Genomic DNA, 20,861 nt, shown 5'->3' on the forward strand with positions numbered 1-20,861 from the left:
TTGTTATTCTCAATTTGAGGCTCTAAACTGTTTTAGGCACTATGCGTTGGTTTAATCACGAAGAACTGCGCACCAAAGAGCGAATCCCATTTGGGACACCTCTGCGCCGCTGATGAGTGCTGATTTATTATTATTATATTGGGGTTGGCTCGGCTCGTTTGCCCCGCCGAAGGAAGTTCGAATTGAGGGTGACACAGTTTCCAGTTTCAAGTGCTGCGCGAAAAGAGCTTACCATCGGATAACCCGTGGGTCCGATCAGTTCAGTTGGTCCCGGCTTGGTCAGGGTGAAAGGTTCGTTCTGCAAGGTCTGCGGTTCTCCTCGACTTCTCGGTTTCAGCCATGTCGTCGCCAGAGAACGTAAGTGGCTATAAGATCCATATGGCTTAAGGCCATTAAATGTCTTCGATTCCTTAAAAAATATTTGGAAAATTATTAATTTCGTTTTGATTACCAGAACTCAAAGTTCTTTTTCTACATATTGTTGCACAAAACATTATACAAAATTATAAATGTTCCATAGTTTATAGCGAAAATCAAATAGCAAAATACCATTTTTATATTGTATAGGCATATTCAATAAATTCTTTTTAGGATATAATAACATTTACAAAGTTATTCAAAGTCATAACTGCTGTAACTAAAAATATAAAAATTAATGTTAAATTAAAGTTTGCAATACTTTTTTGTGACAGTTTAAATACAGTTATAGAGTCGGTTTCGAAACTATATTTATTAAACAGATTAGAGTCCTTTCAGAAAATTGAAGGAGTCATTTCCGACTGTTAAGTGTAATATATGTTCCTGATCAGGATCACCAGCATGTTGATATAGGATAATTTCGACCTAGAGATCTAGGTAGTTTTACCGCTTACAATTGTTTTTAAACATGTTTCTTCACATCTTCATTTTTTTTAAAAAGAAATTTTGTTCGATAGTCAATTTATGAAATAATATATTTTTGTTATAACTGCAAGAGTATATGATCTTCGGCCTGCTTAAGTTGGCTTTATTTCTTGTATTTGGTAATCTCTCGTAGAAGCGTATGTGGAACCGACAGAGAACTCCCCCTTATGTTGGGTTTATCTTGGCGATAAGCGCTCTAAGTACTGCGTGTACTGGCCTACCAGATCGCTGGCATCTTTATCGGCCGACAAATGTCGTCTGTCTCCGGTTTTGAGTTATTTCTCACGTTCTGCTGTCTGGGCCGCGACTGTGGAATTGCAATAAAAGAGTCTAAACACTGGGTATTACACCCACCAATTCTTGAACCCATGACCACCGGATTCACCCCGGGGCCAGGCGAATATCTCACTCAATGTTAATGCTCATGCTTAGCCAGTGCCATTGCCAAGTGCGAATGTTTCACGGCGAGATCGGAGATCACGGGGGCTAATGCGGTACTCGAGCGGGTTCCGAGTGCTTTGGGATCGAGATAGAGGCTCACTTCACTGCCGACTGCCAACTGCCAACTTTTGTTTTAAATTGAACGTCTGGCCAGATTCGCGCTTTTATTCTGTGTCCGCCAATCGCTCTACAAACAACTCCGTCGCCGAACGCGGCGTATACTTGATTTAATTGTTTTCGGTTTAATTTTTATTGGAATAATGACGTTAGCCGTGATTAGTGGATCGGGCACAGCCTGCGATACTGTAAGTGCCTCGTAAACGTAATACTTGTATATCCGAGAGTGTTTGCCCGACTGATTACCCGATTGCAGCAATCAATCGAGATTAACGCGGAATTCGGTTATGGTCATCAAAATATTAGCGCAAAATAAAGTGTAATACCCGGATAATCATACATTAGCTATGGAAAATTAAGTGGATAAGTCAGGGTTTGCGAAATAAAACAAGAATAAATCAACTAAAATAAAATCTTAAAAATATACAAAATAATTTTCAGTTTGTCAATTTTTGGGGTTTTATTTACTCTTGGTTTAAAAATGACTTAATCTAAAATTATAACCATATTTGGTAAAACAAAATCTTAAAGCAATGCTTTTAAAAAGTAAACTAAAGTATCTCAAAATTCATTTGTAGCAGTATCCATAGTAAACTTGTTATTCAAAGCGTTTCCAATGATGTTATATTTATAAAGGTGTTTCTACTCATATCAACACTCAAAATTGAATGACACTTTAAAAATCACAAGATGTTTATGACACTTGTCGAAACTGTTGATATAAGCCAACGAAGTGTATATATTTTCACTGATATAGTTATCCGATTAGTGTCAATAATCGATTAAGGCGGAATTCGGTCGTGGCCTTCGAAATGTGATTGTAAATCACAGATAAATCGAAGATAAATCACAAATAAATCATAGGAAATCAGAATAACACGTCAAAGTTCACACCATTCAGTGGGTTGTCGGTGGGAAACAACAAGGTAATTGGTTTTTATGTGCTGCCACCGTATATCACTTGAGACTGCAATTAGGCAGGTGTAAACAAGCCTTATCGGGCTGTCCCCTGTTTGCTTTCGGATTTTGGTAAGCCTCTGGTAGTAGTTTAGGATGGGCAGTCGTTAAGCGCCTGTTACCTAAGAGTGACTGTTCTATGGAGCGGATCAGCGGATAATGATAGAATCGACATTGGCAGCAAGTGTAATTAGCCATAAGTGCTCATTAGTTAAGCCCGTTGAGATAGCTGAATGGGTGGTTAGATTGTTATAGATCCCAGCTTGTTTTGCTTTAAAATAAAAACCTTCCTAGTTTCTTGATAAAACAGGCGGTATATGTGAATCACTAAAGAGGGTGATTCTACCCCGCCCTGTATTTATAGAAATATCTAAAATTGTTCGAGCTCTGTTTATCGGATTTATCAGTCCAGTGGCTATTTTTGCATGGCCCAATCAGTCGGGGAATACATGGATTTTTAATTAAATTAACATGCTAGCATTTTTAGTCGGAAGCGGGTCCTCAGATCTTTGTTCTTCGTCACCTATCTGCAGACTAGAATTAATAAATAATAGCGTCATTGACAGGTGGTTGGAAACTTTGTACCCTGGCCCTGGGATTTTTCAATCTTTTTCGCGGATACACCTATCCAGATAGGAAAATCTTATCCGTTTCGGACTGCCAAGTGGTTACTTGGCAGCTAAAGTTTGTCAAGACAATTAGTTTGAGTTCTGGATCTAAGTGCGTTGGTTGTCGTAATTAAAGTCTTGCCGTAAAGCAAGGAAATAAATATCCTTAAAAGGTAAGCATTTAATGTGTGAATCTAAAGTGCTGTGAAAATTATGCCAGCGATGCATCTTCATTAACTGTGGCTGAAATTAATTAATCAACGAGACTTTCAAAGTCAACAACCTGAGCGTGATCGCATTATAAACTGACTTGTTTGGGGGTTTTTTTGCGGCAAGTGTTTTTTGTGAATGGCCCAAGGATTTACGCTTTGTGAGTGATGAACAGTGTGTTTTTTATAGTATATTAATGAGTTATATGTGTGCTTTGCATGGCAATTGAAGGAGCGGGTGACTTAAGTAATACCCAAACTTTTCTCTGCGTTCCGCTTTCGGATGAGCTTGCAGTTTGCGAGTGTTTTTTGAGTGCTTTTATTGCAAACAATTACGGTCAATATCTCTTTGTCTTGCCTGAAACCCGTTTGGCAATCCAATTTCAGGGTGCGTTCTGGCTTTTGCATATGCAAATTGCTTAAATAACACGCCTGTCAACGGCTGGGATTGAGATTGCCTTAAATTAGCGCTCAAGTACGACTTGATTTGGATTTCACTGAGAAACCGGCATTTGTTATTTTTATGTTTATCTATAAGTTAAGTAGCTAAATCCGTGCTGATCGGCAGCAGAGGTCACATAAATTAAGGAGCAGTTTTCTCGCAGTTTTTAAGCTAATTCTTGCTTGTTTAAGGGGGCGTATGAGCAATGTCACCAACAGGAGAACACAAAGGCGTCATCTGCTGGTAGTTTTAGAACCTCACTTTCTGTGGCCTGCCCAAAGATGGCGCTAATTTCTGAAGCCCCAAAAGTATGCAGTACTTTTTTGAAACCATATTTCCTGGCAGTTACAATTTGAAAATTCGAGCAACCCCTTTAAATTTTTTCAATGACTTAGCTATTAAAATTTCTTAACTGCCGCATGAATAAATTAATGTTCAATTAAATTTTGATTCAGATCTCACCTTGATCTCAAATTCAATGTGCCTTCAATCTAATCCCTCGCCAGATGCAATTTAGCCCAGAACTCGGTCAAGTTTGAGTGAATTTGACAAGCTGGCAATTGCAGAAAAAAACGTGAAATTTTCCACAACCATTTTTCGCAAGGAATTCAACCGCTTTGAACTGGTTTCCCTCAAGCTGGAGCAACCGTAGACAAAGTATCAGTTGTGCAGTTGGCGCACGTTTCGAGTTACCCATAAATAAATGCGACGCAGAAATCAAATTGATTTAAATTTCAGCAAATGACTGATCCACACTTCTTGGTCTGTTCTTTTTCTGAGCACTTGAGCCCTTGGCGCGTCATATTTTTGGCAACCAATTTCGAACTCAATTAATTTTGCGACTCTCTTGGGGGTCGCACGTTTCAATTGGCGGCCAATTGAGGCAGTCCAAATGGGATCGTCATGCGTCGTCATATGTGCTTTTATCAGCCCGATATCGGTTATTAATTAGCAGACTATTCCAGTTTTCCCAGCCCCATCCGTTATCTGGTCTTATCTGCCCAGTTTCAGCTTTTGGAAAACTGATTCATTAGATAGCATAGATAGGCACGGAAAAAAATACATAGTCAATTTGCATATTTACATTTTTGCTTAATTTAAATAAATCTAAATTGACTTTAAAAAAGTTTCTTATCATCCACTGTATTTCAAAGTGTTAGAAAATCTTTACCATATCATTTATTTAAGCTTAATTAAAAATAAAACAATAGAAAATCACATCTTAAAATTTAAAGGGTTGTTATAGATATTTTTAAGACTTATTAAACAGAATTAAATAAAAGATTACGAAGCAAAATGTAACGTCAATTAGGTATTATATTTACTTGATTAATTGATTTTTAAACTATTAAATCATTTAAATATATTTCTAAAAAGACTTGCAAAAAATAATAATAGCTGTATTAATTGAGTGACTGTATAAAATTCTTTATGAAGTTGGCCAGTAAATACTATTTACATTATATTGTTCTATCTGCATCTTTATAATATTATCGTATCTGCTTTAACTTGAGCAATATAACTTATATTTTTATAAATAAAATATCTATATATCTAGGCTTGATAAAATTGTAAAGTGAGTCAGTAAACTCTATTTACGTATGTGGTTATCTCTAGAGCTTATGTTATAAGTGATATATTTTGTAACATGTGACGCATGTGCCTTATAAGTAGGCACCCAACTATTTGCAGCGGAACTGATTCAGCAGCCGACCTGTATGCCATAAAAGCTGCAGCCGGTTCCTTTTTTTTTTTGTTTTGGTCCCGGCGGAGACGGAAATCAAGGAAAACCGGAGTACGGAGATAAAACAGGGAAATCGGGGAAAAATTCGGTTCAAACTGCCAGCGGAATAACGGAAATTGTTAGCTAGCGAGTGCTCTCACTCTCTTTGGGCCTTTCTCGCTTGCTCTCTCTCTCTCTCTGTCGCTCTCTCTCTTTCGCACTTGCTATAACTATTCTCTCCGGGGAAATCGGTCTGGAAATCGGGGGTTTTACTCGCCGTTTTAGTGCTAGGGTTTGGCATTCTTGTTCTGTTTGTCAAACCGTGCGGTTGTTGGCCATCGCAACTCCGAAAACGAAAACTACCCGAATTCGAATTCGAAATCACTGAAATCTCCGATTCGATTCCCAGTTCCCGGTCACGGTCTCTCTCGCAAGCTTGCATTAGTAATATTGCATTTCTTATTCTCAAATACAAATCCAAATCCAACTCAACTCCAATCCCACTTTAAGACGAGCGTCTCTCTGTCCCGACCATTGCTATTAAATCTGCCATTCAATTCTGTTTTGTATCTGTAACAAGTGCTTGGAGGCCAGTCTCGAATTTCGAGTGTCGTTTCGCGCACCAGGATCCGTACTCCCAACGGCCCGATCCTGCATCCGCAAAGATATCGGCTGACCAAGGATTACCATTACCGTTACCGTCGCCATGAGTTTCCATAAGAGCGACTCGCGGACGCCGCTGGCGCCCACCGAGTACACTGTAAGTAATATCCTCATTTTCTGGGTTACCTGTCAAAACTTCGGAAATAGGTCGTGCCTAAAAAGTCTATCCTTAGTTGCTTGTGGTTAAGAGTTAATAATTTATTTCTTTCAAGTCCAGAGTGTTCCATGTTCCTAGCCATTTTCCAAACTTTCAGAAATAAAAAAGTCTCTTATTTCATTTCTACAAAAGGCTTTTTAATTTGCTTGTTCGGAAATCTTGGTAAAAACCTCAAGAATGTTGTAACAAGTTATCTTTTCCAAACAACTTTTGAACGTAAACCACCAGAAAGTTATGGAAACTTCCTTGTTCCTGAACAGAAATTATAGAAAAGGTACTTTGTTATCCTTTATTTTTTTATTCCGACTTTACGAGAGCTTTTTGTTAGAATACTTCTGTTTCTTCAAAAATTCCATTTCTAAATTAACCATATTACTTGACAAAATGCTCAGTTGTAGCTAAACGAAAATAGTAAATTTGCTATTTCCGATGTAGAAGACATAGTTTTTCAAAATTTTCCATTTTCCACCCTTTGAACCTTTAAACCTAATGGTAAAATCCCTTATATAAATCATCTTGATTTCCGGCAACTTTTAGATTTATGCAAATCATCGGCAAACGATAAAATGTTGCGTTGATTAATTTGGCATAAAGGCTTCTGCCGCGGACATGTGATGTGACACCTCTGCAGTACTTGGCTCAAAAGTCCCAGACTTAACCATTTAATGCCTTGTTTATTTATTGATCGATGGCCGCTTGCCACGGTTTATACTTACTTTCCTTGGAATGATTGTTTATGCAAATCTGTGGGCTAATGTTTGTTTGGATTGATAACAAACTAAAGTCTAATTTCGGGGATGATTTCGGTGGTTCTTTCTTTCTGTCTTCTTTTCCTTTTTGGCCGCCTGCTCATTTCATTTATCGTTTTATTGTTGTTTTTGTTGTTATGAGTAACAGGCCAAACAGTTTTCCACCCGCTTTCCCATTGTCGCGGTGCTCCCTTTGTTGCTGCCTATTTTCAGGGCACCCAGTGGAATTTTCCACTCGCCGAGCTGCACTTTTAGGTCTGCCGGGACCTGGGCATAATGGATATGTCTATGGAGTGTAGGGCATTCGGTCGACCGGTTATAGCTGGTAATCGTTTTGGTCTACCTAATGTGTCAGCGTTTTTCGGGGTTTCGGGTTCATGGAATATTTTTTTTTCAGTTTTTGGCTGCTGCGCAAGCGCCAAAGTGGAAAAAACAGTGCGGTGCGGAATTCGCTGAATTGGCATTTGAGTAAAGTTCTGGCACCAATTCGAGCTCTCTGGTTTTGGTTTTGCACTCGGTAACTTTCCACTGAGTGTGTCCAATGGGAGACGCTCCACTTGCATATTGCGTCAGCCTGCACTTGAAACCCTAACTGCACAGTACTCTCCCCATACATTAGCCCCCTTTTTTTTAGTTATTACATTACAGGTAATAACAATAGACGAGCATTGTTCTGGAAATCGGGAATCGATTGAACCGATCTGATCCGATTTCGCCATGACGGCTTGCAAAGCTATTTGGATCAGTCGGTACTATGACCGATCCAACTGGATCGGTTTCGATACTCACGGATTTATGTTGTTGGTATAAATACAAAAGATCATGCACGGCGGCGCACCAGACTTGTAAATATTTATGCTTTAGAAGTGGAACTTTCGAGAAGGAACAGAAAAGAAAATTTATTTGTAACTACAAATTAATGACCGTTAATTACGTTTAATGCAATTCTATATGGCACCAAAAGGGAGGTTGACATTACGTCTACCAAAGTCTATAAGTATACTACAATACCCCTATTTAACAAACAGACTAATGACATCTTCAAACAATAATTTAAAAAAATTATTTAATTTAAAAATAATACGTTGTAGGTTACGAACTTTAATGACTTTCCAAATGATTTTTAATTCTAAATTAAGAGTTACTAAAAAATGCGTTGTATAAATTAACGAGTCATTATTTATGAGCAATTCTAAAATTTATGTTTAGAAGTCAAAAAACAATATTTCATTATTTAATTTTGTTTTGTAACGCATTTTGCATTTAAGAGCCAGTTAAACTAACTTTTATTAACATTTAATAAAAACTTAAAATATTACATATTTTGTGCACCCAAAAAGCCATATATTATGGTTTAATTTATGGACACCATAGACTTTTTTAAAGTGTCTTAAATTTTTGTCACATTTATCGGTCAATAAAAAACTTCCAATCAATCTTCTGAATGTATTGCAAATTAAAAATGTCATGAAACGAAAGTCTTTTAATTTAGCAGTTAAAATTGAGTCCCTATCACGATCACGGGACTGATCTACTAACTATAATACTCGTGATTCGCAGTGATCAGTGCAACATGCCCCATATCTAATCTACAATTGTCGGAAATTGCAGGCGCCATGGGTGCAAAATGGGGGGGTGTTACCCAGTTTTAGCCCAGAAAAAAAATGTGGGGGAATAAATATTTAAACAACTGACAGATTGCCGACGATTTTCAGGGGAATTGAACCCTAGGCCACGTGATTTCGCCCTGATGTCAAATTCAGAGCTTAGTTCTCGGTTTGCATACTGCATTTTTTTTTTGTGGTTCGCATTTTGCAAACAAATATAAAAATTTTCCATTGCAATTTGTTGTCGTTTGCCGTTTTCATTTTCGTTTTTTTGCTGTTTCTGTTTCTGTTTTCGTTCTGTTCTGTTCTGTTTCCACTTCCATTTCCACTTTTCGCTTACATAAGTTCAATGGCACGCCAGGTGGGGGCAACTATGGAGTTCGTTTAGGCTATATTCGCTTCTATACCCCACTATTGACAGTTTTAATTAGAAAAGCACACGAAATACCCGTGCACTTTAGAATGCCGCATTTTTCTTGACTCAGCTTACTCATTTTGCCGGGGAAAAAGGGGTTGGCAGTTGAAAACCTAAATACATCATGTCCGGAAGAAGGCGTCACCCGCGTCCAGATTAGTCACACAATCTTGGCGGTCTCGCACTTAAAACTGCTGTAAGCTTCTGACTTTTTTGCCTAGATAAGAGACCCCCCTAATTAATAGGCTTCCCTATCGTTATCACCTGGGAGAAGTGTGAAAATCGGGAAATACCTGCCGTAAATTATATGGTTTTTGCTGAATGACAGTGACTGATGTATTTTGGCTATTGAGATTTTTTTCAGCATTTTAACTCCAAGTGTTTTGCGCAGTTCCAGAAAACACTATTATCTATTATTAAATAACCGAAGAATTCACAAAACATTCACGATTGCATTATTTGTCTTTGACTAATTGCGAGAGATAAGTATTTCGCATTGGGCGGCAATGCAAAGCATCTAATTGAGGATATGTGTACATATATTTATTTTGCATTATTATCTATTTGCTTGGTTTTATAACATCCTATTATATAGAATTTTATAATTAGCTCTTTGATATCTGTTTTTTTTATAATGTTTGACACAATTATCTTATTTGAAGAGCTACATTTTATATTAATGAAATGCTACAATACCAGAATTTATTTTTAGAAGTGTCACTAATTAGGGTATGTTTTTCCCTGTGCTCTTATCAATCGCTCATTATCAATGCAGCTCCCTCTTTTCTTTCTGTCCACATTCGTCACACTTTGTAATGTTAACTGCACTTGACTCCATTTTGTTGAACTTGAGCCAATGCATCGACACGTGTCGATGCAAAGGGCTTGCTTCAACCGCCCCCTTTTTAGCCACCCCTCACCCTTAAGAACTCTGTTTACATTCTTTGCTATCGACACGTTTCTGTTTATTTTTTCATCAGTTCAAAAACTCACGACATTAAAATGCAATAAAAAAGTGCAACGCAATAAGTGATTTTGGGATAGCTAGCCATACAGTCAAAGAAATATTAAACAAATGAACAAAAATTTTGTCAAGGAGAAATAGTTTTAAGTGAATTATGAAACAAATGAACAAAAAACTTGGTGAAAAATAAATTATTTAAGACATTTTTAACTCACGATTTTTGTTTATTGACTTTTAAATGTAACCTACACTTATCGTTTTAAAATTTTTTTTTTTTTTTGTTTAATTGTGTACCTTATAAATTGCACAAAATCACGAAATTTATGGCATGTCATTCGAAGATTGAATAATTTAAATTGTTACAAACTCATAGAGCTTACGTGAGTTTGAAAATAGAATTATGAAAGAGGAAATTGTAACTTAAATTGTTAAAAGTAGTTTTAGGTTTGAGGTGGTGTAGTTCTCTAAAAAATAATAGGCTTGCCTTTGCAGTTTATTAATAAATTTAATGATAAAACTAGGTATTTTCTTTGAAAGTACTCAATTAAATCGATCAGTAACGTTAAACAAATGGCATAACTGAATTGAGTAACTAGCAGAGTTCGAGAGCGATTGTGCGACAGACTATCTGACTGACTGACTGAATGGCGCTTTGTCGCAATTAGTGAGCACTGCAGCTGTCTAATTATTTTGCTATCTATATTTTAGTTCCAACATTCAGTTTTACGTTTAAACACCGCGCTTTTGTTTATCTTTGCATTTGCGCACTCGGAAGAAATGTTCTTGCGCGTAAAATGGGTTGATGTTTTCCGAAGCGGAAAGAGGCTGGATGCAAAACTCTTCGCAAATGTGGGCAAATCGTTCTCAAAATTTGGTTTGGGCATATTTAAATCTCGGCGGGGGGCAATCAAGCATGAAAGACCGTACTTAAATTTAAAATGCTTTGAATGTTTGAATTTTTGCTTTGGGTTTTATTCGTCTGGTTTTTTTTGCTGTTTTATTGTTTAGCTTGAATGGAATTTTCAAAAAATATTCCATTGTAAAAGGAATATATATATGTATATATATTATTTATAATTTTTTTCGCCCTTATGAGCAACCAAGATCTGAATAGCTGTGCATGCGATTTTCTTTGGCACGAAGTCAGGTTAAGCTTATAAACATTTTGGGTACATGCCATCTTCCTCACAGATTTCTTTTCAAGTTTTCGAAACTTCAACAAGTCCTTGTGCTCAGAACAAGAATAAAAACAATTCAAAACATAAATAACGTCGCCTTGAAATTTAAATCGCCTTTTTCCCGCCCAAAATGTAATGTAAGCGATCTTTTTACATTTTACATGGTGTTATTACATTTGACATGACATTCTACAGTACCTATGTTAGTTAACATTAGTAGTGCTTTTCTTAGCTTCCCTTAGATGGCGCCACTTTTAATTTTTAGATTCAGAATTTGAATCTGAAAGGCTCATGCAAGTTATAATTAGATGTAAAATTATTTATTATTAGTGGAATATAATTTCTAGTTTATTCTTACTTGGCACAGTAAAGTTAAGGCGATCCACCTAATCGTGGCTATCAATTACGATCGGAAAACTTTAGTTTTGGGTCGAGAAGGACGTCAAGATCGTTTACAAAGCAATCCTATCCAAAGAGCAGTCACTTAACGTATAAAAAGTCATCAGTTTACACTTACAATTAGTGACTTAAAAAATAAAAAAACAGAACAAGTAAACTAATCAGCGTTAAGAATTAGCTATCAACTTGCTGTTCTATTAAACGGACAATTTGCCCACAAGCGTTTTCTATTTTTTGTGCCTTTTCGCACGTATTTGTTGCACAAATTCGCAGTTTCCTCATTAGTTTTGCCGCTTGCCTTGTTGAAAAACAATTTATATAAAAATCTCAACTCAACCCCCGCCCTCCCTGATTTTCCCTGATTTTTCCCACGACGATCACGTGTGGAAGAGAGGGTTTTTATTTCTCTGTGACGTCATGCGGAGCTGCACCCAAAATAAAAAAAATTTGAATAATGATAGAAAATAATGCAAATTGTGAACTTGCTGGGTGTCGAGTACACGAGTATGATCTGATCCCACTCAAGAGCATCGTAGAGAGAATCAAATGAGAGGTGGGTGGAATGGTTAGTGGATAGTTGGTGGGTTGGCATGTTTTTTTGGCGGTGGCGGTGGCGGTGACGAAGGGGCGGTGTTTTGTTTGTCGCCGTCATTACAGCGCTGGCTGGCTGGCTGGCCGCCTTGATTCAGTTGCTTGTCGCCGTTTGCAAGAGTCACGCGCTGAGATTCGTCCCGCTTCTCGCACACGCCCATTGCCCAACTGGAAACCGCCCATCGCTCATCGTCCGTCGCCCACCGCCCAGCGTGACCTTGGAAGACCTCAAGCTGAACGCCCCCACTGGAAAGCCGCCGCTGCCGCCGCGCCGCGAGCAGCAGTCGGAAACGGGCCAGGCGTTGAGCCTTTCCAGTTTCGGTGGCTCCAAGGGTTCCATTTCCGGTTCCGGTTCGGGTTCCGGCCGGAAACAGCATCTTTCGGGTGCCGCCTTGGCCAGGCACAAGCTGAAGATGTCCTTGAAGAGGGGCGGACCGCCGCCGGTGGCCACAAGCGGATCCGGCGTGATGACCACCTCTTTGGACCAGAAGGTGCCAAGCAGGGCCGCGGCGCCACGCTCGAAAACAGCCAAAACCTAAAATATTACGCATACGCCGCTTGTTACCTGGACCGCTATAGTCACAATAGTCAAAACGAATTGTCTATTTAGTTTGTGTCATAAAACTGCATTGAACTTGTTCATTGATCTTGTTTTTGCGTATTTTTTTTGCATTCCGCTTTTTGGCCACATTTTATTGGTTTGCTCCCTTTTGCGCACTGCAGCATCTGCGAAGAGCTTTTACATAACCATAGCTACTGCTGCTGCTCGAAATTTTCAGCTCTCCCTCTGTCTCTATAAGTTTTTCCCGAGTTTCCGATCCGCACTCATTTTGGCTTTTCCTTCTGGCCGCTTTTTCTCTCGTTACAGAAAATCCCGACGGTCGCTGCGGGCTACGGAGAAAACGAGAAACCCAAAGGCGGCAAAGGCGGGCAACCCAAGTGAGTATTTCTCTAGAGGATGGATGAGCGTAAATCGCATGCCTCGAGGTTCTACGGCCCGGAATCGATTCATTCGTCTGGTCGATGCCTCAGGCAGCGGCCACGTTTGCTTCGATTCCGATTCCGTTTCCGATTCTCGATTGCACTACGGCCATAGAAACTCGATCGCGATGTACAAGAACATCGACAACGAGTCCTCCACGACCATGTTTGAAATGTACTCCTCCTCGGACAGGTTCATCCGCTCGGACATGGCCGACGTACCCGTCCAACAGGCGGCAGGGTCCACGCTTCCCCTGGTAATCACTCGGAAAAAAGGAGACGACTCCGAGGATGGCAACTATAATCCGTTTGAGCACCGTAAGGTGGAGCATCCAACATCGTAAGTACTTAGTATAAAGTCTCCCATTAGTGATTTATATCGAGATTTAAAGACTCTAAAATGACTAGTTGTCGCTCAAAAATATTTATCCACGGGAAAAGGTCTTTAATTGCTGGTATGTCAAGCCGAAATAGAAATAAATTGTTTAACAACTGTCCGTTGCCACATAAATTACTTAAAAGTATACAAATACGAGAAAATAAGTTACATTTTCAAGGGTTTTTGTTGCCTAATCTTTTTACAACCGTTGTTATAGAATTGTAGTTTGGTTTAATATAATATAAATAAATAAGTTTACAAAAATTTAAAACACTAAATTATAGAGACCAGTGAATTTAAAAGAACATAATAAAGCTAATTGGAACTTTTTAGTTTTTTTTAATTTCTAGGACCTCTGTTTATAAAATATATCTCATTAGTTAGAAGAAAAAAATGAGAAAATGCGTTGCATTACCAAGTTTTACAACCCCTAACCCTACCTGTTTCCCCAAAATGTTTTTGGCAACCCGGATAAGCAGCTGATCCAAGTCATTAAACGCTCAATGACTAATCCCCTTAATTATATACCCCCACCCGCGTCATTGACCTTTAACCGACCAAAAGACTTCGACTTTGCATCGGGCTAAAACGAAAAGAACGGAAATGCATTTGTATTGACATTGGCCTTGGACTTTTTGGCAAACTACTTTTTCCAAACTAAAAATAAGTAAAACCGTAAAGGAAAATCTCGCGAACGAGCTAATAAAATGAAAGCGCCGACAAATGTTTTGCTCGACTCGTTAAGCAAGTGGAATGGGAATGAGGAACCCACCCGCCTTCCCTTCCACCCCCTTAATTTACATCTGAGAGAGAAAAACGCATCCGCCAGGCCTTGCAATTTGCAATGCAATTGCGTGAGAGAAAATGCTGAGAACTGCGATTCAACAGCTCACCAAAATAATTATTAACCAGCCCCCAAAAACCATTTAAAAATACTCAGTGGTGATTAATTGGAGCGCTACCTCATTGATTTGGAAAAAAAATGACGGGAAAATCCCTTAAATCCTCAAAGTTCAGGAACTATATCATTGCATCTCGCCACCCACTCTTAATTTTTAAACACTCTTTTTGGCAATGCTAAATTTGCAAGTATTTATTTACCTATATATCAGTCAGACAGCTGCCTTTAGATAATAAAAGTTTCCACTTTTTAATTGGGTACATACTATATCGCCTACCATAAACTTAAGTGATTTTATTTACTTAACAATTATTTAACAATTATGTTTGCTATAAATTTGCTATCTATTAATGTTTTTAATTTCACAAATTATTATAACGTTTCTAAAATTTCGTTAAGCATCTTAAAATTTTTAAAATTAAAAAAAACGAAAGCCTTAATAAAACTATTTTTAAAACATGCCTATTTAAATCAACATTGCGAAATTTAAAAACTAGGTTGAGTTAAGAGAGACATAACATTTGATTTTCTTATAATATCTTATTATATTTAAATGTCTAAATTAAAATAGCTGCAAAATTAAAAATGTTTCAGTGATTGATGAAATGGAATACCTTTTTCCAAATTGTATACTTTTTTGTAATTTTTTTTACATCTTAAATACTCCAAATGATGATGAAAATCAAATCCATTTAAATTTATAAAAAATATTTGGAATAACCAAGTTTTTTTATACCAAAGTAGGTTTCCTTAAATATTTAATTGTTATATAATTATTGTAGTAATGGAAACTTAATAGTTGTTTAATAATTTGCCTTGACTTTTCGCAGGGACCTCGAGACATTTGTGCACCTGCTGAAGGGATCGCTGGGCTCTGGCATTTTGGCCATGCCGATGGCCTTCTCCCACGCTGGCTTGTGGTTCGGATTGGTGGCCACCTTCGCGGTGGGCACCCTGTGCACCTACTGCGTCCACATCCTGGTCAAGTGTGCCCATATCCTGTGCCGACGACGCAAGATCCCGATGATGGGATTCGCCGATGTGGCCGAGCAGGCCTTTCTCGATGGACCGCCTGCCCTGAACCGCTGGTCGCGCTTCATCCGGTTCATGGTGAACACGTTTCTGGTGATCGATCTGCTGGGCTGCTGCTGCATCTATCTGGTGTTCGTGGCCACCAATGTGGAGCAGGTGGTGCGGGTGTACATGGAAACGGAGCTGAGCATTAGGGTTTGGATCATGATCGTGACGGCGCCGCTGATCCTCATGTGTCTGGTGCGAAACCTTAAGTTCCTCACGCCCTTCTCGATGATCGCCAACATCCTGATGTTCGTGGGCATCGTGATAACCTTCATCTATATGTTCACCGATCTTCCTGCTCCCGTCGAACGTCCTGGCATCGTGGCCGTGCCCGAGTGGCCGCTCTTCTTCGGCACCGTGATCTTCGCCTTGGAGGGCATCGGTGTAGTTATGTCTCTGGAGAACGACATGAAGAACCCCACCCACTTCATTGGCTGCCCCTCGGTGCTGAATCTGGGCATGGGTCTGGTGATCGCGCTGTACACTCTGGTTGGCTTCTTCGGCTTTTTGAAGTACGGCCCGGAAACCCAGGCCAGCATTACGCTGAACCTGCCCCTGGAGGACAAGTGGGTTTTCTTCTTTCTATACCCAAAGCTCTCTTTACTCAACACTTATATTTTATTTTATCCAGGTTGGCCCAATCCGTCAAGCTGATGATTGCCATCGCCATCTTCTTCACCTTCACCCTGCAATTCTACGTGCCAGTCACGATCTTATGGAAGGGACTGGAGCACAAGATTCGGCCGGAGAAACAGAATATCAGCGAGTACGGACTGCGTATATTTTTAGTGGTAAGTTAAAAAGTCCATTTCTTGTTAGCGAGAACGATCGATTTCTAATGATAATTTATAGGAATTCTTCTTATAATCTAATTATTGGAAATTAAACTGCAAAACTCTATGTGTAAAATTTAATACAATTTAGTTTCCAAATCAATAGATAAGTTTTTATTATTTGATTGATTAAACCGCATTCTAAAAACAGTTAAGTAATAAAAAAAGAAATAATCCCATCTTTACATATTTAAAATACATTATATTAATTTTATGGTTAGACTTTCGAAGTATATAGTTTATATAGCAAATAACAAAACAACCTTTAAATTTATTTGTGGTTAAACATAAAACTTAAGAAAATATGCCATTTAGATACGAAGCAACATGTTTAAGATCATTTATACACTTATATATCTATATTGGAAAATTGCCCTAAAACTATTTTAATTATACATTTTCAAACCTCCTGCTTCCTAGATTATTAACGTTTAACAAAAAAGTTGAATAATCTTAAACTAAGAAAATGCCTTTCGATTTGATAGCCTTAGAAACTTACCTCAGTCTTAAAAATTCTGTATAATTTGCTTGACTAACCCTACTTCTTTTCCATTCCAGCTTCTTTGTGGAGGCATTGCCGTGGCCCTGCCGAATCTGGGGCCCTTCATCTCGCTGATCGGAGCAGTGTGCCTGAGTACGCTGGGCATGATCGTGCCGGCGACCATTGAGTTGGCCGTGTATCACGAGGATCCCGGGTACGGACGCTTCAACTGGCGGCTGTGGAAGAACTCCGGACTGATACTGTTCGGCGTGGTGGGCTTCGTGGCCGGAACTTATGTCAGCATACTCGAATTCCACGACGAGTTCAGCGGCGGCCACTGAGCTATTGCTAACATTAATTTAAAGTAGTCTTTAATGAAACTCTTCTAAGCACAGGGATGTCTAAGTTAAGTTTTTAACTAATTTTAGGGCTAACCAAAGTTTTTTAGGACTCCGAAACCTCCCGCCTCGCCCCCCTGGTTATCCTTTTTCCTACCCGTCCCACCCCTTCCATCGATCCGATCCGAGATATATATACATAACATATATATATATATCCATCAACCCTTTAGAGGGTTAACAGCAACCAAACAACAAAAGTATTTCGATTTAGTCGGTGCCATGCCCTCGGCTGGGGGCGTGGCATTAAGGTTACTTAGAGAATTCTTGTAGAAGTGATTTTGTATCGTAGTGATTTTGACAACAACTTAGTCGTAATTAGTTCCTACTCGAACTAAGCCAAGACAGACGGACGCAGCCGAAGTATGTTTTCGTTCTTCAATTATTTTGTTTTATCATTGACTTACTCTGTACATTATCGACGCCCTAATTCAAATAATCATGACATATTACCAACTACCAAATACCAATACACAAAGACCCGCTGCCCTCAACTAAAAGGGGCAGCAAAAAAATGGAATTAAAAAAATAATAAAACCTATTGAAACAACCAAAGTGGATTTGTTTTGAATACTACTAAATTACTGAGTTCTCTTTTGGAATACAAATAATTAAAATATGGCTGGTGGTTAAGTGTAATATTATGACAACTGGTTTTCTATTTCCTTATAATTTTTGCTAATGCTAAGAGTTGGTTGAAAAATTGGGTATACTTTTAGGCAGTTTTGTAAACTTACTTTTTGCGGAAGTGGTGATATAGATCCCAAACATCAGTAATGTTTCTTTTTTAACATACATTTTTGACATTAAATATTACCAAGATAATCTTTAAAATAATATACCCTTCAGTAAAATTAAGCCTTTATTAGTCATTCGAAATTATTAAATTACCCAGAAATTTATTTATATAAGTAGCAGACTTTTTGGGTAGAATACTATTTGTTCTTTTGATAAGGATGCTTAAAGGTGCTTTGCTTGATCCTCGAACCTGAAATATTAAATTTTTAAAGAAATTTTAAGACTTATTAGAAATTTGATTTACTAAAAATCTATTTTACTTATTTTTTTTTAAGTTATTAATATGTATGTAGTAGTCTGTGTTCGACTTATAAACAAAATTGATTACCTACCGATTGATTAATTGGAAATAATTATTGACCCACAAAAAAGACTACTGGTTAAACATATCAGTTTAAGTAACTCTAAAAAGAGCTTCTAAAACCATGGCCAAAAAAGATCAAGCCTCTTTTTTTAATTAGTACAACATAAAAGTTTCAACCCTTAAGCGCTTGTGTTTGCATTGAAAAGCCCTGTTGATATCTCTAAAGAACTTCCGAATACTTCGACCTAAATTAAGACTCATACTCGTCGTAACCTTGGTCCCTGTTGACTTTTCCCAGCGAATAGATTTGCGGCGTTGGTGGTTGGCATGTTTTTTTTTAATATTTTTTTTTTTTTTTGCGGGGGACAAACACTTTAGCACTTGATAGCGATGTTTTGGCGATCGGGCCTGAACAACAAATCGCCTTTGAAACGCCCCGAGCGATGAGCTTTCCCACGCTACTTGAGCGGCAAGAGTTGAAATCAAATTAATATGTGATATGAGGCGCTGAAAGCAGAAACGATCCGCGCCGCCACGAGGGAAACTTAAACCGCGGGCAGATAAGATATTTATCCAGGTGCTGGGCCTCCGAGAACTCTTACTCCTCTCGAAATCGAAATCGTCATCGTAATCACCCACAAAAAGTGTTGGCGAAAAGGCAGAGCAGCGCAGCGCAGCCATAAAAACACGAAAAGGCAAATGTGCAAACGCAATTCAATTCAAGTCGAGGTCCGAGCAACTGAAACATAAACTGAACCGTGAGAAAATTACACCCACAGATAACCGGACGATATGGGTATCCACAAGATACTCGTACTCGTACTCGTACTCGAACTCGTATACTTTACTGCAGCGATAAGCGTTTTGCATTGTGACGCAATCGGCTGCGAAGTGCGAAGGAGTATGAGGAGTTTGAGGGCATGGCAGCACACAAATGTGTGCACAATTGAAAAATGACTATTTACCCAGCAAGAGTTTAAAGTTCGTGCCCAGGCCGGAGTATCTCGTATCTGGCGGATAAATACGCACAAGCGGACTCCTCGATAAGGGGCAGCGTGTGAAACCAATCAGAAACCCGTTGATTGGGCCAAGAATGACCCACGACTCTGCGTGTGTGCCGACATGGCCATCGACTCATCTCATTTCTCGAGACTTGAGACTCTCGGCTATTGGATTTCCCACTCACTTTCCCACTATGCAAATCAGGAGCAGGCCAGCAAGTGCATTTAACAAATGTGCTCAATTTAATAGAAGTGAACACTTTTGCCCAGGTCTCTACTTACAATTTGGGTTTTTAAAAGCTTCTACTTACAATTTGGTTCTTAAATATGTTTATTTACATACATCATACATACAAAGCGCCCGAATACAAAGAAATCTTGAACAAGGCAAGACTGGTATTTACTTTCATAACACCCCTGCCAATTTGTGAATTTAAATGATGGTATATGGCCTTTTTCCATTAAGGAGAGTAAGACGGCTTGATGAGCAACTGATTAACCTTTTGTCTCGTCATTTACTCGTCGCATAAATCGCAGGCCCGTTTTCGATTTGAACTTCTGTTGATTTGGAATTTATGCCCGGCCGCTGGCCAAATCGTTTCGCCGCACTTCCATTTCCCTGGACACTGGACAAGTTTACAGGCGGTACTCGGTACTCAACTCCATCTCTATGGGGGCTTCCTAGCCAATCCAATCCACCTGCCCGATCGATGGCCAGATAAATGGCATTTTATTAGTTGGCTACTTACCCGGCTTACTCGGAACGTAAGTCGCCAATGGCCGGCTGGCACTGGCAGCTTAATGTCAGTGGCACAATGTTTGGGCCATGTTTATTGGGATTAGTTGCCTGAAATTATGACCAATTTGTCGGGTTCAATGGGATGCAGCTCCTCCGCTGCCTTTCAAGTCAATTGGATGCAAAAGAGGGACCCAGCCACTGGACGTGGAAGTGCTGGAGGACCCATAATCATCCATATCCATAGAAGGCGCTCCTCGAGCACTTATTTTGCGTACAATTTTGGCAACAGAAATAAAATTAAAGCCTTAAACAGATAATGCCCATGCCCCATCAACGCACTTTCCGACGCTGCCCGTCGGCATTCAATGCAAATCTGGAATCGGGTTTGGTATCAGTTTGGGTTTAATAGAAAATTTATAATGCCAACGCGCCATAAATTTGCAAAACATCCACCCACACGCAACTATAGATATATGTAGATGGCAGCCAAGGAGCCTTTTTGAGTGGGAAATAGGCATAAAAACTCTGTAATTTGCAGTTGACAAATACGCAAAACTCCTTACCGAGTACGGGCAGCAAAAATTAACTCATATTGCAAGTTGGTGGCTCTGTAGAGATTTAGGTAGAGGCGGTAAACGGGTACTTGTACACTCAAAGACGAGTATATGCTTTTAAGAGTTAAACAATTGTAAAATAAACCAAGGATAACAAGGGATTAACATTTAAAAATTTGTGTAATCGTCTTACTCTTGAAATCAGTAAATTATTACATTTGAAAGAAGGAAAATTGCAAATTTATATTTATCATTCATGATAATTCGAAATGTTTCTTTTGATATTTCTTTA

General features: G+C 38.8%; 1 protein-coding gene across 4 annotated transcripts; it reads left to right on the top strand.

The window, feature by feature from the left end:
- The first annotated feature begins 258 nt into the window (after positions 1-258).
- Positions 259-17,754, top strand: LOC108150305 (proton-coupled amino acid transporter-like protein CG1139). Of its 4 annotated transcripts, none has more exons than XM_017278418.2 (6): positions 259-357; positions 12,992-13,062; positions 13,298-13,444; positions 15,215-16,027; positions 16,093-16,252; positions 16,853-17,754. In XM_017278418.2, the coding sequence occupies exons 1-6, from the start codon at positions 340-342 to the stop codon at positions 17,114-17,116; spliced, it is 1,473 nt and encodes a 490-aa protein (XP_017133907.1). In that variant the 5' UTR covers positions 259-339; the 3' UTR covers positions 17,117-17,754. The 4 variants fall into 4 exon arrangements, with proteins under 4 accessions (XP_017133907.1, XP_041564050.1, XP_017133908.1 ...); XM_041708116.1 differs by lacking the exon at positions 259-357 and adding an exon at positions 1,525-1,649; XM_017278419.2 differs by lacking the exon at positions 259-357 and adding an exon at positions 3,121-3,199.
- Positions 17,755-20,861: the final 3,107 nt, after the last annotated feature.

Source organism: Drosophila elegans, unplaced genomic scaffold (assembly GCF_018152505.1).
Source record: "Drosophila elegans isolate 14027-0461.03 unplaced genomic scaffold, ASM1815250v1 contig_208, whole genome shotgun sequence".
In the NCBI taxonomy this organism is placed as follows: domain Eukaryota; kingdom Metazoa; phylum Arthropoda; class Insecta; order Diptera; family Drosophilidae; genus Drosophila; species Drosophila elegans.

Bases quoted from the DNA above. Each gene is read 5' to 3' on its own strand.
- LOC108150305 (XM_017278417.2), top strand. From the start codon at position 6,107: ATGAGTTTCCATAAGAGCGACTCGCGGACGCCGCTGGCGCCCACCGAG. The intron at 13,445-15,214 runs GTAAGTACTTAG...GACTTTTCGCAG, and splicing joins AAGGTGGAGCATCCAACATC to GGACCTCGAGACATTTGTGC. The intron at 16,028-16,092 runs GTGGGTTTTCTT...TATTTTATCCAG, and splicing joins AACCTGCCCCTGGAGGACAA to GTTGGCCCAATCCGTCAAGC.